Source organism: Choloepus didactylus, chromosome 3 (assembly GCF_015220235.1).
Source record: "Choloepus didactylus isolate mChoDid1 chromosome 3, mChoDid1.pri, whole genome shotgun sequence".
Taxonomy (NCBI): domain Eukaryota; kingdom Metazoa; phylum Chordata; class Mammalia; order Pilosa; family Megalonychidae; genus Choloepus; species Choloepus didactylus.
Window position 1 is genome coordinate 129978850 of NC_051309.1, and position 22636 is coordinate 130001485.

General features: G+C 37.7%; 1 protein-coding gene across 2 annotated transcripts in view; it reads right to left on the reverse strand.

Moving 5' to 3' along the window:
* The window catches only part of SEC24D (SEC24 homolog D, COPII coat complex component), a 113804-nt gene that overhangs the window by 21271 nt on the left and 69897 nt on the right, over nucleotides 1-22636 (reverse strand). For both annotated transcript variants that reach the window (XM_037830552.1, XM_037830553.1), the window contains exons 12-19: nucleotides 21551-21742; nucleotides 20893-20986; nucleotides 7520-7636; nucleotides 5672-5842; nucleotides 3201-3297; nucleotides 2928-3073; nucleotides 1727-1865; nucleotides 845-963 (exon numbers count right to left, since the gene is read on the reverse strand). In XM_037830552.1, the coding sequence (XP_037686480.1) occupies nucleotides 845-963; nucleotides 1727-1865; nucleotides 2928-3073; nucleotides 3201-3297; nucleotides 5672-5842; nucleotides 7520-7636; nucleotides 20893-20986; nucleotides 21551-21742 (1075 nt within the window). The remainder of the gene's footprint in view (nucleotides 1-844; nucleotides 964-1726; nucleotides 1866-2927; nucleotides 3074-3200; nucleotides 3298-5671; nucleotides 5843-7519; nucleotides 7637-20892; nucleotides 20987-21550; nucleotides 21743-22636) is intronic.

Here is a 22636-nt window from a genome sequence, read left to right on the forward strand (position 1 = left end):
TGAAGCATCTCATTGTGCCATCCTGATCAAGGCAGGGTCCACACCTCCTCAGTATCCACTACTGATAATGAATGAGCCAGAAGCTTTTCCCATCTGTTGCTCACTGTCTTCTCTTTTAATCAAATTTTATATTCAGATATTCGACATGCAACTATAACAAATGGCATTCTAACTTTGATTGACATAGGGAAGAATGTGGACAAGAGAAGGGATACAAAAATAAATGTAGACTAAGATTTTACTTTTTCTTTTACTGGATAGAAGTTAAATGAGGCTTATTTAAAGGGTCTGCTAAAATTTCAAATTACTAGATAATAGTCCAGAGACTATTCTTTCAAAACTCTTTGTATCTGTTAATAATCTTCAAAAATAAAAAACTCCAATGTTTATAAAATAAATTATGTTTATGTTTACATAATAAAGAATGCCATTACTGCCACCAGCTTATGTCAAAACTTTGATTGCTGATATGCATGACTAAAAAGTAAGTAAGCACACATATTTCACAACCAAATGTCTATCTTCATATGCAAAAGAAATTCCTGTTATATTGTGACACTTCTTAAATATAGCACTCTTTTTATTTATATATAATGTAGTGACTGTGAACACAGCAAATGTGCACATTTTTTGGTTCATGCATCTTGTAAGGCCTTAAGTTTTTTATGTTGGCTATGAAAATACCATAGTCCCCCAAAACCTGCATCTCAACCTTCTTGATTGTATGTTCTAGTGTAAAGCATCTATCTAAGTGCCTGAATGTCACAAGCCCTCAATAGGTATATGCTGAAGGAATGAGTAGCTGTTTGTATCATTTAATATTGATGCACAATAGATAGCTTACCTGGCTTGCTGCAGATGGACCTGCACAATTCTTTCGGTAACATGCCAACATATGGGCAGTCTGATTAACCAGGATTTCCCGGATGACCTTCAAGGGCTGGTGTAGAACTGCTTTAAAAGCTATGTGCACAAAACAATGAAAAGGGCATCAGTGTTGTAGCTCATAAATTCATCCCTTCAAATAATAATTTAAAAAGAATAAATTTGTTTCAGCAAGGAAAGACAACTTTTAAAAATTGTTAAATTTATTTGTGATGATCTGGCAAGTGGAGAACAAGGGCCCTACCTACAGTGACAGGTAGACAATTGGTCTAGATCTTTCCTTAGAATATTAGAATCAGAATGCTACATATAAAGAAAAGAAAGGCCAGTTTGCCAACTTCCGATGTCCTGAATTTCTACAGGATGGGTTGCTTCTTTTTTCTAAACCTTGGTGTAGAATCTCATGAGGAAAGCCAGAGAAAATCCAGCCTTGGGTCCCATCCCATTTCATCCTTATCATGGTATGGATAAGCAAGTTCAGGATGATGTTTAGGGACAGTTTTCTTCCATTATCCCCATGGGCTAAAAGGCACAGTCACAAACTATAATAAGAGCCTAAATATCACTTTCCTAAATTTCAACTCATGCCCTCACCCCTACTCTGGGATGGAAACTTTAAATAAAACTGTATAGTGTGGGATTGAACTGAGTTATCCCATTATTAATCTAGAGTTAAGAGATGTTAACTATCCTCAGTAACCCTTTGCTTTTAAAAGTTCTGAATTTATCCACCAAAGGCTTGTGCCACCACAGTACTTTTCAGTTACTGACTCAATTAACTAACAAGGCTTGACTGAATTACTAGGCAAGCATGCTGACCAGAGGACAAGCAAAGCCTTACCTGACTTGGCAAAGAAATTGATAAGGGCATCTGTCTCACAGCTCTTATAGAGATCAGCTAACTGGGAGCTGCAATTTAAACCAAGATTGTGAATCCGAAGTCTTCTTTGGCCGCTGATCGTTGTGTAAAGCACAGCACACTGCAGAGGCAACATGAAGGTCACATGCTTTTCTGGTTAACATATCCTCCCAAGCTAGATAATCTTATTTGCATTTACAGAACAGTATGCCCAGCTAAAAGACTTCTAAATTTTTCCACAGATTTTTTTCCATTATTGCTAAAGACTAAATGACAACAAGTAAGGGAAGAATAATGACCAATTCATTCAGTGGGGTTCTATGTAGCATTTCACTGGTTTAAATTACTGGGCTATTCACATGTAAATATCTGGTTGCATTTCCACAAGTAGCATGCATTTCATGAACTCAGATTTTATTACCATGAAATCTAGGTCTAGAAACAATACCTTTATGTTCTCACAGTCCTACTCAAGGCTCACTTCCCTTAAAAATATACAGTTATCTTTGAGGGTGCTTGAGTCGTATGCTGAAGAGATAGAAAGATAGATAGATAGATAGACAGACAGATATATAGATAGATAGATTTCAAGAATGCAAAGACATAACCCAAATATCTGTAATGGAAAATAAACCTTAACTAGGTTCTTTCTCAACTCAATGCCAACATCTCCCCATCCTTTAAGAATGCCAGCTAGTGTCTGAACACTCTGACCATTAGACATAATTTTTCTTGTTTTAATTCAAAGTTCTTATACCTTTAGTTAACCTTATTTACTACAAAACTAAATCCTTTTATCTTGGTTATAATATGATAATGTGTTTAACATGGTGCCTAAAATATGATAGCAGTGCAACAAAGAAGCGAATGGGTGGCTGAAGCCTGAAAGAATGGAACACTGCTGGAAAACAGTTTGCTGATGTCCAGGATGCTGACCACAAGTTTACTGGGCTCTTTCTCGAGCAATGACATGTAATTGTTACTTCATATAAAGTAGCATATAGGATTCAGAGTATAGAGAAACCACAGAACTGAGTTCTCTAATGACTTTTGCCTTTGGAGAAATAGAGTTGGTTTTTGTTTAATGAAAAAAACTAACACATTTGATGATATTTTAGTCTCCCCACTGGCCAGTCTCAGGAATAAACTAAAATGCAAAAAACGGCAATAACTTTTATATCACCTGGATTAAGGCTCCACTGTCTTCACTGAGTTTGTCGTCATGCTTGAACTCCACAGTGACTGCCTTGTCACAATCAATGGCTGCCATTTCTACATCGGTCGTGTTGTTCATAAAAATTCCACCAAAAAAATCAGTGGCTCTGAAACCTATGGATGAGGGAAAGGGAAATTTTGCCTCTCCTTATTTTACTGTTATTTTCTTTGTTGGCCTATTATTAATTTGAAGAGGAAACAATCATAACAGAGACCCCCAAAAACAGCGTGTTATAATTACCTGTGCTGGTGCGAACTCTCATAATAGCATCAAATCCTATTTTCTTTTCAATATCATATCTGAGGTCATTCAAAAATTGTTGGCTGTCCAAGTGCATCTAAAAAATAAAGCATGAACAATGTCCACCAGATGGCAGTAAAAGTACTTAAAGTAACAGTTATTTTTAAAATACTGATTTAGCATACTTCCGTGCATATTTTATGTTTATTTGGTTAAAGGAGATATGAGATATTTAGACAGTGATTCTTAACTTTTCAAATTAAACTAACATCTAGTATTTTCTTTCATTTTCACAACACTTGAATGGGAAGATCAGTTATCAGTTATTAATTAAATTTTGCAAATGGGGAAACTGATACTGAGTAAATGATCCACTCAGGGGTTTACAGTTAGAGACAAGAATAAGACATAATAACACCCCTTAGAGGTTGGGTAAAGACCCTGGAGTTGGGAGTTGTATTCATTTCTTCTTCACATTCAGAACTTGGTGAAGCTAAGTCAGAGGATAGTTCATGAGACAAAGCCCCTTCTCCCAGTCCTGTTAAATATTCTACTCTCACCATATTTCTTGTGGGCTTTTCACAATTCACAACACAGCAACATTTATGCAGTATGCATGTGTGCACAATACTGAGCTGTGTGCCCACCAAAAGGAGCAAACAGACTGAGCACAAGCTTCTAAAGCTTCCCATCCAACCTGGACAGTGAAGTCCTTTAAGAAATTCTCACCAATACTATTAAAAGGTGAGAGAGAAGCAGGCACACATATCCTTCCTTCTGGTCCCCTTCAAAATCATAGGGATGGAGGGAAAGAGAGAGAAATTTTTATTATAATCTCTTCAGCTCTTTATATTCAATTGGATGCCTGCAAAGTTCTTGGTCATTGTTTGTATTATTTCTTCTTTACACTAGTACTGAATAAAAGGCACTATTAAAAATTTCCATTTTAAAGATGAGAAAGAAATACCACAGTGTAATTCAATTTCAAAAAAATTTAGAGCAAACACAATGAGTTCTATCATGGCTAAAATGAAAACTCTTTGTTTACAAAATATTTTACTCCCTGTTTATATCCTAGAGGGTTTTCTTCTATTGGATAGCAACAGTATTTCTTTTTTGGGAGCACATCAAAGGAAACAATAATAATTACCGCTATGTTGATGTACAAATAAATATCCTTTATTCTATCAGAAACTACGCAGGATTAACACATAAATCAACGACGTTTAAAGAATAGAAAAAAATGTAATAAACCTGGATGGTTATATTATAGTGCATCCATGGTCTCTGAAGCTAAGTTACTCTAGAGCTGATGACCATGCTAATGCTAAGGGGCTTAACAAGGAAGGATTATTCACATATGCCAGAGCCTCATCAATAAGGAATTGAAGACATAAAGTCCTTTTTTAGGTAGTAAGAAATAAAGTGTCAGATAAAGTTTAATTCCATGGTTGGGAAAGGAACTGAAATTGGTTAGCACAGAAGGCTTTGTTGTGCTTCAATATTCCAGAATCAGAATTCTATATGATTATCAAAAACTTATTTTCTAGTGTAAGTGTAAAAAGGCTTATTTCACCCAGAAATCTTGGAAAGGATTCTTAAAGCTTCTTCAACTTTATTTTATTTGCAATCTTTGGTCTTATGAAATCCTTTAACTAAGTCTATGATATAAATGTCTCCAGGCAATTGAAAATAATTTAATCTATGATAAATAAACTAAATGATAATTCACACTTGTCATTTACGTTTGGGGAAACACTCATTCCCACTCCCAGTTTCCATTTGGAAGTATACTCCTGTCCCCTCATTTCTCTTTTCAAAAGGAGGAGGCACTTAACTGTTCAGTAAGTTTGGAAAAAGGAACTGGGTATGCATAGCTCAGACCCCTCTGGGTCTTCTTTTTGGGGAGGCAGCTGCATGCAGGAGGCAAACATTTTCTGCTCTGCAATAAGGCTTCGAGGGGGCAGGTGTCCACAGGAGAAGCTTGTACCTGTGCCCACCAAGTGCCTGGGTGTGTAAGTCTGACAAACTCAGGGGTGAAGCATTAGCAAGTCCACTTGCCCACAAACCTAGGTCAGTTATAGTGCTGACATTTTGATCATCTCTTCTATCTGTCTCTCAATTTGGGCTTGGAAGAGAGAGTATAATGATTTGACTCTCCCAAACTCCAACAGTTGAAAACAAATATTTAGTCACTTTTTAAAGCAACAGCTTATATACATTTTATATAAAGTATATTTTCCCTATTATGAAAGCTTATATTGATACTTAACTCTGAGACAGAATGAGTTCAAACTGTTTCCAAACACTCAGGAAGCATGAAAGCAACTGCTTAGCAGAGGCATTGTTTTCCATCTACTCTTGGACTGTGTATCTGCCAGTTGCCCACAAGGGGGCACAGCTTTCTTAACTTACAAGCTAAACACCAAAATAAATTAGAAAAAGGAGGTGAACAAACTGCTGGCATTTACCTGGAAATTGTTGTATTTGTAAAGGGTTCCCCCAGTGAGCTGAGGAACAAGACCCAGAGAGGCCACGTCCACATACTGACTGGGAAAGAGGAAGAGCGTCACGGAGCAGCCATGAGTCACACAGTCCCTGGCCAGAGAGTCATAGACATTCGTTTGGGGCTGGAAAAGTACCTGAAGGAAAAGATGCAAAAAAGGAAAAGGAAAATCACAAAATGTTAGAAATTTACAAAATCTTAAACAGAATTTAAATTTCTATTGAATTATCTTTGAGCTTTTAAAATGAAAACATGTATTGTCCAGGAATCAAACTGGGCAGAAGAAATGGGTTGTGGTCATCATCAGGGCAATAGCCATTTATTGTGTACCTAATCTGTGCCAGTCTCATATCAAGCAAAAAATGTAAGTATGTGCACAATTTTATTTGATCCTCATGCAGTCCTATGAAGCTGGTACTGCACTGCTGTCCTCACTTTACAGTCCCAGATGAGGTTCAGAGAGGTTAGTAACTTCTCTGATGTCATGTGGCCAGTAGCTGGATCCCTACCCTCCATGCTTTCTGCCTTTTCCCTGACTTTTCCTCCCCTGCTGCACTGTCAGAGGGTTTGAGGAAAGGCATATGTTGGAGGCTGATTCATGACCCCCTTAGAGACACATTCAAGTCCTATCCCCCATCCTGAGTAGGTGTGAACCGATTTGTAAAGAGGACCTTTAAGATGTTATTATTAGTTAAAGTGTGGACTCATTTGTAAATGGGATCTTCGAAGACCCCTCAGATGAGAGCAAACTGAATCAGTGTGGACCTCAATGTATCTGGCTGAAATCCTTATAAGCAAAGAGAACTGGACCCATGAGAAGCCAGTAGTCAGTATAAGCCAGAAGTCAGAGGAAACCAGAGAAGGAAACCAAGGATTGCTGGAACACTACCACCTCCAAGAGAAAGCAAGGCCTGCCAATACCTTGGTATCAGACTGCTAGCCTCCAAAACTGGAAATCAACAAATTCCAGTTGTTTAAGTCAACCCATGGTGTGGTACTTATCAGAGCAGGCATCTCTAGCTCCTGCATTACGTCTCTGCCTCAGAGGAATGTTGTCATATGCTGTGGTCTCCCTTTTTATCTTCTTTTGGCATCCCTTCCCCCTCCCCAAACTTTTTCCATTTCTATAACAGTCTTATCTATCCCTCAGTCTCTCTTACATGGATTATATATTAAGAAAGTTTGGGGCTTTATTTTAATTTCTAGACAGTTTTTCTTGGAATATAAAATTTCCTGAATTATTTGCAATTCAAAATATTCCTGTAATAGACAAAGTCCTGGACTTATAAATTAGATTCAGCAATGCCCCCCACCCCCTACTTCCTACCTGAAGGACATATTCTTTCTTTATTTAACCTCTTTTAATAACTGACATATGGACACCTATCTTAGTTTGCCAGAGCTGCTATCCAAATACCACACAATGGGTTGGCTTAGACAACTAGAATTTATTGACTCAGGGTTCTGAGGCTAGACGAAGTCCAAAATCAAGATACTGGCAAGGCTATAGTGTTCTAGTGCTGACTGTCAGCAATCTTGGAGGTTCCATGGCTTTTATCTCTATCTCCCATCACATGGTGATGTACTCTCCTTTCCGGCTTTGGTGACTTCTGGGTTCTCTTCATAAGGTCTCCAGCAATCCAGATTAAGACCTACCCTCCTTCAGTTGGGCTACAACTTAACTAAAAATGACATCTTCAAGAGATCTTATTTACAATGAGTTCATACAGGTACATGGATTAAGAACATGTGTTTGTTGGGGTACATATCCAACCTACTGCAACACCTCAAAGGGCAATTGTATATTAAGTACCTTCTCTTTCTCTGTATTAATCAGTTTTTTGTCATCTCTGTTTTTGAGCTTCCCTGGCGCTTCAGCGGTTGGCAAGGAGGAATGGAAGATGAACAGCTTCCCAGGACAATCTGCTGCCTAAAAAACAAAACAAAACAAAACAGAAAATATCCCAGGTGAGGTTTTATTTTAAGGGAATCCAAAAATAAATTAACATTTAAACACCTTCTATGAGTCAGGTACTGTTTTAATCTCATTTAATCCTCACAGTAACCTTCATGTCCTTGGGCAGGTGCTATTTCCCCAATTTTATATATTGAGAAGCTGAGGTTTAGAGCAGATAGGTAATTTGCCTAAAGCCATTCAAGTTGTAAATGAAAAAGTCAATATTTAAATATGGGTCTGTTTACCATGATGCTTTAAAAAACTATTAAAATAACATGTCCTTGTGAAATTACTTTCTTGTTTAGCCTACAGTATAGTCTTTAAGTATCAGGTGAATCCTGTAATGCAAAAGTAGATGATAGAATTCCCAGGATCATAATGCAAGAGAAGCTCTTATTTCAAACCTTTAGTAAACATAGATTAAACCTAAAGTGGCCTTTCAAGGAAGAATGCACAAGAATGCAGTAGTGTTGTGGCAATAGTGGACACCAGAAACCAGCAAGAAGGCATGATGACAAAAGGGAAAAAAAAAAACGTGTGACCAAGACTAGGTATCTGTAGTCCCTGAAAAGTAATAGAAAGACTTCAGGCTCCATGAAAGTCAATTCAGTATTCAGAATATTTAAAATCCTATCTAAGAAGCTAAGAAATAACCTACCTAGCAGAATTTACTTCAATTAAATATGATTCAATATAGTAACACTGCCCCACCCCCACCACTTCACCTTTTTCCAAACTACCCTGTATGATGCTGTTAGAACACAGTCCCTTAAATAAAGGCAATTGTTATGATAATGTGCCTTTTCTCCTGAATTCTGAAGGCTTTCTACTGCCTTTCATCTCAACAGGAACAAGTAAGATGAGTTTCTACCAACATTTGCTGTGTACAGCTCCATGCTGGGCCCTTCACACGTTTTCTTATTTAACCCTCACAATCTTATGAAGTAGGTATTATTGTTTGCATATAAGGATGGGAAAACTGAGGCTTAGGTCACAAGTGTGTCCCAGGTCACAGAGCCAGTAACTGAAAGCTCTAAGGCCCTTTGAAGTTTAGTCTGAATCTGTCCAGTTTAATCTCCAATATTTCCTCACCCTTGCCATCCCTTGCACCGGAAGCACCAGCCACACCAACTTCTTGTTTTCCTGGAATACACCAGCTGCTTTACACACCTATGTGTCTTTGCATATTCCGTTCCCTCAGGCTGGGACCCATTCCTCCTTTTCTCTACTTGGAGCTGCTATTTCCAACAGCTGGCTTTAGTGACACACTGGTGTGCCCCAGTCAGCTGAAAGATGTGTTGTAAGTTATTTGCAACTAATAACAAGGTACTTAGGTTTATGAACAATTTCCCTAAAAAACAAGTTGAATGAACTCAAGGCTGGCCGTGTCCTAATGTCTTTCACTGAGAGACATTCTGATAGGCTTTCTGGAGTGGGTCATAGAGGCGGAGTCACAGCTAACACATTGGGAAGGGGGTGTAACCCATGTCCTGTCTAGTCTTTACTGTCACCGGCAATGGGCAAGAATTTATGAGTTGTGATTTTATTGTTAAATGAGTCTTCTTCTGAAAATTATTGATAGATAGCAGCATTAATAAGAAATAAGGCAAGAATGAATGAAGAAGCATATGTAGTGAATACAGATGTGAATGTACTATGAAAGAGAAAGACACAACCAATTGCTCTGAACCCCCAGGACCATGGCCACACAGACAGGTGAAGATGACTGGAGATGTCGGGGCTGTGGGAACCATGTTGCACCAAGCCAGAGATTGTACAGGACTGCCCACGAAGCCTGGCACAGCATTTGCTTCTGGAGTCTCACCCGTGTTCATGGCTTCAGTTGTCCTTCACACAGATGATCCCAAAATCAAGCTCTCCAGCCTAAAATCTCTCCGCTGAGCGCTAGGCCCAGATATCCTATTGTCAACTTGACACGTCCAATTGTATGTCTTAACAGGCACCTCAGTTGGATATTTTATCTATTCCTCACCCCACCCCCCCAAATCGGCTTCTCTTTCATTGTAACCTATCCCATTGAATGACACCACCATCTACTCACTGCCCAAGCCAGAAACCTGGAAGTCCTCCTGTGCCGGTTTGAATGTATTATGTCCCCCCAAACGCCATTATCTTTGATGTAATCTTGTATGGGCAGACGTATCAGTTTTGATTAGATTGCAATTCTTTGAATGTTTCCGAGGAGATGTGCCCCACCCAACTGTGGGTGATGACTCTGACTGGATAATTTCTATGGAGGTGTTACCCCGCCCACTCAGGGTGGGTCTAAATTAAATCACTGGAGCCATATAAATGAGATGACAAACAGAAGGAACTCAGTGCAGCTGAGAGTGACATTTTGAAGAGGAGCTACAGCCAAGAGGGACACTTGGAAGAATACAAAGATGAGAAAGTAGCTGCAGATGACAGACAGTTTGAAGATAGCCGTGAAAGCAGACTTTTGCTCTGGAGAAGCTAAGAGAGGACAAATGCCCCAAGAGCAACTAAAAGTGACATTTTTGAGGAGCTGAAGCCTAGAGAGGAACATCCTGGGAGAAAGCCATTTTGAAACCGGAACTTTGGAGCAGACACCAGCCATGTGCCTTCCCAGCTAACAGAGGTTTTCCGGACACCATTGGCCATCTTCCAGTGAAGGTACCTGATTGTTGATGCCTTACCCTGGACACTTTATGGCCTTAAGACTGTAACTGTGTAACCAAATAAACCCCCTTTTGTAAAAGCCAAAAAAAGAAAAAGAAAAAAAAGAAAGACACAACCAACATTTTGGCCAGCACAGACACATTAATTGCAATGCCAAAATTAGAGTAAAAACTACAGTAATATTGATATCAAGTTAAATCTGTTAAAAATTTTGAAATTCTATGACTAAGGTTTGTTTTATTTCTATCATTTTTATTATCATGAAAGTTTTTTTTTTTTTAAAGTTTAGGTAGCAGACAAGGTATAAAGTTAAAAAAAGAAAGTCCACATTATCTGCAATCTTTCTTGCCTGGCCCACCCAATTCCCCCAAGGAATTCACTGTCAAAAATGTTTCTATCCATCTAGATATTTTCTATTCATAAAGGCATTGTAATTTTATACCACAGTAGTTAAGAGCACAGGTCCTAGCTCCTATCTGCCTGGATTAGGAACACAGCCATTTTATTATCTGAGTGACACTGGGCAAATTATTTAACTTCTCTGATCATGTTGCCTAATATATAAAATAGGAAAAGTAGTGTCTACATAAAATAATTGTTGATAAAATGAAATGAGCCAGTGCATGGCATAAATCATAATCCAACATACTTGATTACCTCGTTAATATTACCTGTAGAGTAGAATTCACAAGGAAAAAAATCAGGGTCCATTAAAAAAATGAAGTTCAATATTTTAAAAAATGAGTAGCTTTATTATAACATTTCTTGTAAAATGGCTATTAATTTTAGATCTGGTTATTTCATTAATTGCATGCTTATAAAATCTTCTATAAATTAAAAAAAGAAAAAGCCCCTGTGATAGACTATGCTTTATTTCCCTACAAAACTTATGTTCTGATCAAAATCTGACTGGGCCCACAGGAGTATTTCATATAAAATAAGACAAATGACACGTTATTCTTCTAATGGTAGAAAGCTAAGAAAGGTTGGCCTGGAAAACTTGTCAAAAACCCAGCTCCAATGTCCCTTCCTTTAAGAGGCAGCTCATTAACATCCTTGGCAGAGCTGGTTGCCTCTACCCTGAAGTCCCCATTCTACTTTGTAGACAAAACTACTCTAGAATTTATGTTACTGTATCACAAACTTATGTATTCTACTGCCCTGTACTATAGATCAAGAACTCCCTTAAAAAGGAGACCTTGATTTTTCTACATTATGTTTCTCTAGACCCGTACTGCCTTTCACTCTATAGACATTCCATAAATGTTTGTGAATGGAATGTTGCTGGGATGCATTACTTAAAATTAAATTTAGGTATATATGGTGGACCACTTAGAGATAAATTCCCCGGACTAGTGAAATATTTATATATTTTAAGTGTATCACTAAAGGCCATTTTGCTCCAACTTGTTGGCAAATTCTTATTCCAAATTGTATTTTATCTGGTTTTATGGTGGAAGTAATAGTTAACTCAGAACACTGTTCTTTGGCCAAGTTAAAAGACAATTCACATACAGTTGAGTTATGAGTGTCAGTTTTGAAAGAGATACAGATTTTGAAAGAGTCTGTGGAAAAAAACCCACTAAGAGTCCAAGATGCTGTGGACATGGAAGCATTTGTAACAGAAAATAGTGCATCAAAGCCTTCAGTTAGCTAACTCAAGGACTTCTGTGAAAGTATGCGAGGAACTTTCCGAACATCCCTGTTTACCTCTGTGACAAATTAGCACATGTTTTTTTGTTATAGTTTTTGTCTTCAAGAACTGTATTGCTACTGATTATATATAGATTTTACGGGGCATCAATGTGATAGAAAGTGAAGCTATAATTCAAGTGGGAGAGTTCAGTTCCAAAATGTCTTTGCTTGGACACACAATAGGAAAGGTTTCACTTGGATGTTCTTTCAGTTTCTACTCTCTGCCCACAGAGGGACGAGACACTTATCTCCAGCCTCCTGTGCAAAATACCCTGAACAATTTGGCTGCCCAGTCACAGTAATGGGCTTTCCAAGCTTATTCTTGTCCTCCAACATCCCAATTTTGGATAAAACAATAAACATTCCACTATGCCTTGTATTACAAAGTTACATCTCTTCTACCATACTGCAAACAATTTAGGAGCAGGGACCTGCAGTGCCTTAAAAACCACAGGCATTTAATAGATCTTTGATGACTGAAAGAATGACTGAGTGAGTGAGGTGGCCTTTTCAATATTTAGATACCACCTTGCAGTTTCTTGAAAACATTATCTCTTAGACTAATAAAGACCTTAGGCAAAAATTTTAGTACCCTTGTATATTAGTTACACAAATTTAAATCTGACTGAAATTCAGCTACACTGGACCTGAAAAGACAATCAGATAATGTGATTGCCAGAGGCAGCTAAACAATCATACACACCAAACATTTACACACACATACACACAATTTTATACTACTTGGAAAAAATATCTCTTCATCCAAGGACGGCAAATTTGTTAAGAGGCAAAAAGCATAAACTACAGATAAGCTGCAACAATACTGCAGCAGTTTTTCCTCTTATACCATGAATTATAACCTCTCAGAATTTTCCTGACAGATGCAGGAGAAACTTTTGCATTAATTTACTATTCATTTAAATCTATTTACAAAACATTTTGAGGAAACTTATGATTAAAGGCACAGATACAATAGAACCAACTAAATCAAATGTAAAAGAACTAGAAATCAGTTTAAAAAGATCAGGGAAAGGAAATAATTATATTACAAAATCTGCTGTAAGTAGTACCTTCCGTGTAGTTAAGGCTAAAAGAAACATTATGAGTTAGAATACTTGTAAAAGCTGACTTGAGGAAATCAACAAATGAATCTTTCTACAAATGAATTTGAATAATGCAATAGTATCTCCACTTTAACTTTCTGCAAAAGAAAGAAATTTTCTTCATAGTTATTTCTAATCTTAACCATTAATCAAAAGCTTAGGGAGTCACCTCCAGAGAACCTCTTTTGTTGCTCAGATGTGGACTCTCAGCCAACTGCAAATAAACTCATGACCCTCCCTACTATGTGGGACATGACTCTTAGGGGTGCAAGTCTCCCTGACAACGTTGGAAATGACTCCCAGGGATGAGCCTGGTGCTGGCATCATAGGATTGAGAAAGCCATCTTGACCAAAAGGGGGAAAAGAAATGAAACAAAATAAAGTTTCAGTGGCTAAGAGATTTCAAATAGAGTCGAGAGGTCACTCTGAAGGTTATTCTTATGCATTATATATATAGACCTTTTTAGTTTCTAGTGTATTAGAATAGCTAGAAGGAAACACCCGATCTGTTGAATTGTAATCCAGTAGACTTGATTCTTGATGACAACTGTATAACTATATAGCTTTTATCATGTGAAAATATGGGCAGGTGAGTAATAAAATAAAGACAAAAATAAATAAATAATATGGGGGATTAAAGAGTATGGGATGTTTTGAGTGTTCCTTTTTACTTTTTTATTTTGAAAGTAATGAAAATGTTCTAAAATTGATTGTGGTGATGAATGCACTACTATTTAATGATACTGTGAGCCACTGAATGTATGCTTTGGATAGATTGTGTGGTATGTGAATATATATCAATAAAATTGCATTTTAAAAAAAGCTTTTTTTAATGATTTGAGTTAATATAAGGATATTCTAAGAGATTTCAGAATGGATAACAATTCCTCATACCCAAATGTGGATAATCATCAGGAAAAAAAGGGAGAACTCTAAAAATACAAATCTTTAGGCTTCAACCAAGACCTAATGAATCAGAATCTCTGGGAGTAGGGTCAGAAATCTGTTTAAGAAAAGCACTGACTCCTTAACTTGTGAGTTTATGATTAGCCATTTGGGGAACTACTACCCTATTTATCCTTCTGAAGTAGTAAACCATCATTCAACCTCTGTATGAAGACTGGTGTTGAGGAGAATGATGTTCACAGCGGGCATGTGATAGTAACTGTCCAACAGCATCATTTTATAAGAATAGTTCCCCCTTTTTTAAAGACAATTCTTCATCTTTTCTAAAGATAGTTCAATCTTCTTTGTAAGGATAATGGCATTAACATTGATATTTATGAAGCTATTCTGAGTTTTATTTAGATTTAAGTTTCACCAATTTTTAAACTTCAATGTAAATTTAAACATTAACACTAAAAATGCAAATATAACAAAAAAATAACATGCAAAAGATGAAAATATATTGGCTGAAATGAACTGACTACTAAACTGACTAACAGCTGAGAACACTAATTGCTGCAGTCGTTGTAGTGCACAAGCAACCTTGAAGAATGTTTTAGTTACTAAGAACACAATGGTTTTTCAGTAATGTATCATAATTTTTTTTTGGCTTTTATAAAGGGGATTTATTTGGTTACAAAGTTACAGTCTTAAGGCCATAAAAGTGCCCAAGGTGTCAACAATAGGGTACCTTCACAGAAGAATGGCCAATTGCATCTGGAACACCTCTGCTGTCTGGGAAGGCACATGGCTGGCGTCTTCCTTTGTTCTCAGATTGTGTTCCAAAATGGCTTTCTCCCAGGATGTTTCTCTCTGGGCATCTGGGGGTATTCTCTTAGTTTCTTTCAGGCAAACTCTGGAGTAGTAAAAGTCTATCTTCAATGGCTGTGATGTTTAGGTTCATGTGTCAACTTGGCCAGGTGATGGTATCCAGCTGTCTGGTCAAGCAAGAACTGGCCTAACCGTTGCTGCGAGGATGTTTGTGGCTGGTTAATAAACCATCAAGCTGGTTTATTAAATCATCAGTCAGTTGGGCTGCAGCTGTGACTGACAAAGTCAAGGAAGGGCATGTCTTCCATAATGAGAGAATGCAGTCAGCTGGATTTAATCCAATCGGTTGAAGACTTTTAAGCAAGACAGATAGAGGACCTTCACTTCTTCTTTGGCTGACCAGCAAAGCGTTTCCTGAGGAGTTCATCGAAGTTGCCAGTCTGTCTCCTGAGGAGTTCATCGAACATGTTCATCGAAGTTGCCAGCTCGTTGCCTGAGGAGTTCATCGAACATCTTCATTGGAGTTGCCAGTTTGCTGCCTGCCCTATGGAATTTGGACTCGTGCATACCCACAGTTGTGTGAGACATTTTTATAAATCCTATATTTATAGATATTTCTTGTTGATTCTGTTTTGCTAGAGAACCCTAACACAATGGTCATCTTCAAAATGCCTTTCTTGGCTGCTACAAGCATCTGGGCTGCATGGCTCTTTTTATAGGACTCCAGTAAATCAATCAAGACCACCCTGAATGGGTGGGGCCATACCTCCATGGAAATAATCTAATGAAAGGTATTACCCACAGCTATGTGGGTCACATCTCCATGGAAACAACCAAATCCAAGATTCCAACCTAATCAACACTAATATGTCTGCCCCACAATATTGCATCAAAGGACATGGCATTCTGGGGGGCATTATGCATCCAAACCGGCACACCCCCTTTCCTCTTTTTTTTTTTTTGAATTGGAAATAAATTGAAACTTACAGGAACAGTTGCTAAAATAATACAAACCCCATACACAGAACTCCAGCATACCCCAACCCTCCTCCACCAATACTCCAATCTACCAACTTTAATATTTTGTCACTTTACCATTTCTTTCTTTCCCTCCCTCCTTCCCTCCCTCCCTATCATCCATCATCTATTGCTCTGTCTTCTGAACATATGAGAACAAGCTGCACACATCCTTGAACAAATAATGTAATTCACATACCCATTTCCTATGAACAAGAATATTCATTTATGTAATCACATTAAGTGTAGTTAAGAAGTTCAAGAAATTTAACATTGATATAAAGCTTACATTCTATATTTCATTTTTTTCCTTATGTCCCAGTTGTGTCCTTTCGAGCCTTTTCTCCTCTATTCTTAGATCTCGTCCAGGATCATCTATGGCATTTAATTGTCATTATCTATTTAGACTGTCTTTTTTTTTCAATTGTGGGAACATATCTACAGCATAAATCTTCCCATTCCAACCCCTCCCAAGCATTCCATTTAGTGGGATTAATCACATTCACAATGTTGCAATGCCATCACGTTCCCACCATCCATTACTAGAAATTTCCCTTCACCCCAAACAGAAACCCCACACTCATTTCTTATTAACTCCCCATTGCCCCTTCCCCCACTTCTCATAACCCATACTCTACTTTTCATCTCTATGATCATATTCTCTGATATTTTCTTTATGTTTACCATGGGGCTTAAATTTAACATCTTAAGTCTACAACAATCTTGTTTTCTTTGATACTAACTTAATTCAATAGGATACATAAACTATGTCCCTATACTCCTCCATTCCCCCAACTTCATGTAGCTCTTGTCAAAAATTACATATTTTACATTGAGTCCAAAACCACTGATTTATCATTACACTTTATTATTTTAGATCCTGTAGGAAGTAATAGTGGAGCTACAAATCAAAAATATAGTAGTATCGGTATTTATATTTACCATATGATCTTTACTGGAAATCTCTATTTCTTCATGCGGTTTCAGTCAACTGTTTAGTGTCCCTTCCTTTCAGCCTGCACAATTCCCTTTAGCATTTCTTTCAGGACTGATCTACTGTGATGAAGTCCCTCAGCTTTTGATTATCTGGGAATGTTTTCATCTCCCCCTCACTTTTAACCTCCAGGTGTTTGTGAATTTTCTAAGTCTCTGATGGTTATTGACTTCTATTTGTATTCCATTGTGGTCAGAGAATGTGCTTTGAATAATTTCAATTTTTTTAAATTTATTGAGGCTTGTTTTATGTCCCAGCCTATGGTCTATTCTGGAGAAAGTTCTGTGATCACTAGAGAAGAATCTGTATTCTGGTGATTTGGGATTTAATGTTCTACATATGTCTGTTAAATTTCTCTGTATCTCTCTCTCCTTTCTTTGTTTCTCTGTCGGTAGGGCTCCCTTTAGTATCTGAAGTAGGGCAGGTCTTTTATTAGCAAAATCTCTCAGCATTTGTTTGTGAAAAATTTAAGCTCTCCCTCAAATTTGAAGGAGAGTTTTGCTGGATAAAGTATTCTTGGTCAGAAATTTTTCTCTCAGAATTTTAAATATGTCATGCCACTGCCTTCTCGCCTCCATGGTGGCTGCTGAGTAGTCACTACTTAGTCTTATGTTGTTTCATTTGTATGTGATGAATTGCTTTTCTCTTGCTGCTTTCAGAACTTGCTCCTTCTCTTCAGTATTTGACAGTCTAATCAGAATATGCCTTGGAGTGGGTTTATTTGGATTTATTCTATATGTAGTTCACTGGGCATTTATGCTTTGTGTATTTATATAGTGTAGAAGGTTTGGGAAGTTTTCCCCAACAATTTCTTTGAATACTCTTTCTGGACCTTTATGCTTCTCTTCCCCTTCTGGGACACCAATGAGTCTTATATTTGGACGTTTTATTTTATCTATCATATCCCTGAGGTCCATTTCAATTTTTTCGATTTTTTTCCCCATTCTTTCTTTTGTTCTTTCATTTTCCCTTATGTGGTTCTCGAGGTCACTGAGTTGTTGTTCAGCTTCCCCTAGTCTTGTACTATGAGCATCCAGAATCTTTTTAATTTGGTCAACAGTTTCTTTTATTTCCATAAGATCATCTATTTTTTTATTTACTCTTGCAATTTCTTCTTTATGCTCTTCTATGGTCTTCTTCATGTCCTTTATATCCCATGCCATGATCTCATTGTTTGTCTTTAGTTCCTTGATTAATTGCTCCAAGTACTGTGTGTCTCCTCTGATCTTTTGATTTGGGTGTTTGGGTTTGGGTTATCCATATTGCCTGGTTTTTTCATATGCTTTAAAATTTTCTGTTGTTTTTGGGCTCATGGCATTTGCTTTACTTGATAGTGTTCTTTTAGGATATGAAGAATTATTCAAACCCTAATCTCTAATTTGTCAGATCTACAGCGTACAGCATACACTGTAACTGACCAGCAGATGGCGTCCTAGAGTCATCTATTCCCCTCAAGTCAGTTCTCCCCAACTTTGTCTTTGTGGTGTGTGGGGGTCTGGTTCTTGTGGGGTCCAATTGGTGCACCAAGTTTGGGTGTTTTGTTGGTGCTGTCCACCCTGAATGTGGGGCATGTCTCTGAGTGGTTGGGGGGCAGGGCAGCTTTAATGATCAAACCTCCCAGGTGTTCCTGGAGATTTAAGGCTGTTGCAAGAGTCTAAACCTTCATTTCAGTCTTGCCACAGATTGTCTCTGCTGCTGACCCACAAGTCCTTGGTATTGGCGTAGAGTCCCTGGGATTTCCGAGTGGGTCCTTCTTCCCAGCCGTACCCTTCCAGGGCCTCTGCTGGTGGAAGGCTGTGCTACGTCACAAGTGCGCACTGTCCCTCAAGGGAAGCCCTGGGCTGCTGGGCTGTGCAGGGGCGTTCTTAGCCTGCTGTAAAGATGGCTGAATGGGGCGTGTTAACCTCCCCCTTTTTGCACAGCTCCACCTTCCCAGCTCCGGGACAACCAGCTGTGGGCGTATGAAAGGCCACTGTCCACGTCTGACACTGTGGCATGTGCGCGGTGTAGCAGGAAACACTTCCCATCACACTGGGTCCCTTGGTGTGGCTCTAGTCCATGGCTCTGATGCCCGGCAGGAGCGCTCCCAGCCTGCCGGGAAGATGGCTGCAAGGGGCATGGTTTTTTTCTCCTTTTGGCTCACCTCTGCCCTCCCCACTCTGAGACAATTAGCAGTGGGTCCACGAAAGGCTATTTTCCATGACAGATAATGAGGCGTTCGCACAGCCCGTTCCCTCTGCGCTTCACTGTGTGGTTCTCGCTGCCATATCTGCACCTGCTTTTGGGTTTTTTTAAAAAAGAACTACTCCGCCTCCAAACACCAACCCACGGTTTCCCCACACCTCAGCATGGCTGCCGGACGTTCAGCAGGTTCACTCACTCATTTCAGAATGCAGACTTCGGTTTCGCCAAGTGTACAGTCCCTGTGGATTTAGCAGACCTTGTCCAGCTGGTGCATTGCTGGAACTGGTATTCTGAGTCATTTTCTGGCTTTTACCTAGTATTTTTCAAGGAGGTGTTTTTCTTCCCTGTCTCTCCTAGCCACCATCTTAGGTTCTCCCTGTATCATAATTAATATTACATTTCAGACACATGGAACCCATGTACACAAATATGCTCTATTTTTTTTTTCAGAGCTGCCAAGCTGCCTGTAGATCTCTTGGAGACTGCCCATGTGAAAAATATTGCTATAAAATAGTACTGTTCTCTTTTAGAAATGAATTAAGGGGTTGAGCTGGGATTCTGCACTCAGGTCCACTGGAAGCCAGGCCTGTACTCTCGTTTCCACTTCACTATGCTCTCTTAATTGATGACACATTAGCTTATGAATATGCACTCATCATCCTGTGTGAGCACATGAATACAATATTATTCCTAGTCACAACTTCTTAGAGCAGAAAGAACTGTAGGGTCATGTAAGATTTACCATGTATGGGAAGATTTACATATGGATTTCCAAATATCTTATTGGAAGAGAGAACAAAATAACCTTTCAAATTGAGCTAGACCATATAATTGTTTTTAGCGATGTGGAATGAAATAGGAATTCCTGTCTTTCCTGTAGTCCAACCAATTATCACCATTGGCTTCCACTAGGTGAGCCCTAACATCTCCAAATTGTTTTATGATGTAAAACTGACTTTCAAAATATAGGTTAAATTAACATGTATTCTGAGGCCTTTTGAGAACAGCCAGAGCAGACTTTGATCCAATGCTGGGTGAATACTCTATACAACAAAAAACTCAAGCCAGAATCCCTTTACTAGAATTAAACTATGATGTTAGATGCAATTTAAGTAAAAATATTTCATAAACTCAGTTCTGTCCTATAGTTGATGTTATTTGTAATTGTTACTATTACTACCATTTTATCTTAAAAGGTAATTTAATATAAATAAAATTTTAAATTAATTTTTAAGAACCAGTTGTCAGGACCAACATGGTTTACATGACTACTTTACGTACTAAAGTAGTAATGATTAAGAGAGTAAGTGTTTTTAATCATTTTGCCTTTCTCAGATTACTTTCTTTATTAAACCTATGAAAATGATCAGAGTCATTTGGGCTCAGCTTTCCAACTGGAAACATGGCCAACTTCCCATCTGCTTTTGGCATCCAGCTAGGCCCTGAGGACCATTCACAACTCCTGTCTCAAGGCCTTGCCTCTGCGGGTTTGAAAACCCAAGGAAGGGCAGGGTGCTAACGGGAATTTTTTTCACATATCTAGTAGTTCAGATATTGTTGAACTAATTTTAAAACGGTTCATATAAAGTTCATATAAAAGCAAAGGGAGGAGCTAAACTGGAAATCCTAACAAAATCAGTTGTTCAGATGCTAACAGTGCTGGAATGTAAACACTGGGAGTAGTCTGTGGTTTTGGCCATTTCCTCTTGTGGTTTGTGAGGAAGTCTGGAATAGCCTCTAGCAACCTACATGATGTAATGAAGCCTGCATTTGTAGATAGGCCTTCCTTATTATAATTATTGTTTCTCTCCCTGTTTTCAAAATTTATTTACTAGCAATTAGAAGAGGCTTCTTCTCACCTTTAGTGCTTCCATGCCAGCCTGGATGACAGGAGCAAAGACAGTCTCATTTTCATTAGAGTCTGCAAACATCTCTGGAATCTGGTCCAATAAACTATAAGAAATGAGTAAGAAATATGTTTTAAATATTTAGCATATTTTTAATAAACTTCAGGAAATAAATCACTGACAGTACAAGCCTAAAATCATATGCCAAACACCTATGGGTGAATTTCACAGATCATTTCTCAGGGAAGGATTGTCTGATATCCTGACATGGTTTGGCACCAAAAGTTATGATTTCGTTGGGACATTTGCAAAATCACATCTCTTATAGATATTTTTCTATTTGCTACATTATTGTTCTCCTAAGACTATAAATTCTTGGAACAGTGGCTATATCTTTAGTAATTATAACCATCATTGAATACACTCGTCCACATGCAGGAAATCTCCTTGCATTACCTTTCCAGTTAAAAAAAAAAAGAAAAAAAGAAAGGATTGATAGAGTTAATTACAAAAATCCCTCCTTTTAGATACAGCTGTACATTAAAAAGACACAAGCATAAAAAATGTGAAGTTTTAAAATCCCCTTGCCAGTGTGTGACTGAATCAAAATAACAATGCAATTAACAACACATATGATTTGTATTTAAATTATAAAATACTTGATATTTACTTGTGAATCACAGACTGGGATTCTTGATAGTTGACAAGGAAACCATCCAACAAAGGAACAAAGACCTCTCCAACATCAGTAACCACCATCATCTGAGGCTGGGCCAAATTACTCTTCACATTAAAGAAATGGAGAACTTTGTTATATGTGATAAAACCAACTCGAATGGCAGAAGTCTCTTCCTGTTCTTCCCTATGAGGGGGAAAAAAGTGTTTGAAAGGTCCTTTTTTAAGTTTAGAATGAAAGCAGTTTGCTATTTGAAATTCAGTGTGCCCTTCTATAAAACATATGGAAGACATATTTATAGTCCTGGTCTTAATTTCTATTACCAAACATAAATGGTACTGACTCACAGTGGGGGAGGACAGGGATTAGTTGAAAAATAAACAAATTGCCAAGGAAAACAAATCTTGAAAATCTAGGTAAAGAAAGTCAAATAAATTGTATGAAAATATTCATTCATATTTCTTTAATGTATTTATTCTCAATCCATAGCAAATCATAATTTTTTTTTCCTGAACAAGCTAGACTAAATTACTTTCTTTATAAATAAAACTGTCTTGGAAGTCACCAGGTCAAAAGGACAAATGGAATATCTGAAGCAAGAGAAAAGCACACTTAGATTACTAACAGGACAACTATTTTTATCAAGTAAGGACTTGCTCCGTGTATGTGATTCTTTTCTTATACATTCTAAAGAATCTTAATAGAAATGGGCTAGATTTGGAGAACTATAATATATAAACATATAGTATAAATATAAAAACAGAATCACTTTTATAAATTGATGATGTATTTCTTATTAAGTAACCACTGGTGATGGTCATGGCAAGGCAAACAAACAAATAAACAAAAACAACAAAAGCATCAAACTGTTGAAAAAAAAAAAAAAGAAAGAAAAGAAAAGAAAAAGTGGTTTTTTTTGTTTTTTTGAGGGATTCCAAACCAAGACCTTAATCTTCCTGAAAGGACTATAAAGGCATGAGTAGTCTCATTCCAGTCTATACTAAGTATATTCAGAATTTAGTGGTCTAGACTCCAGTTATATGTTTACCAAAGTACTTTACACTGGTTCTATTTTTTTTT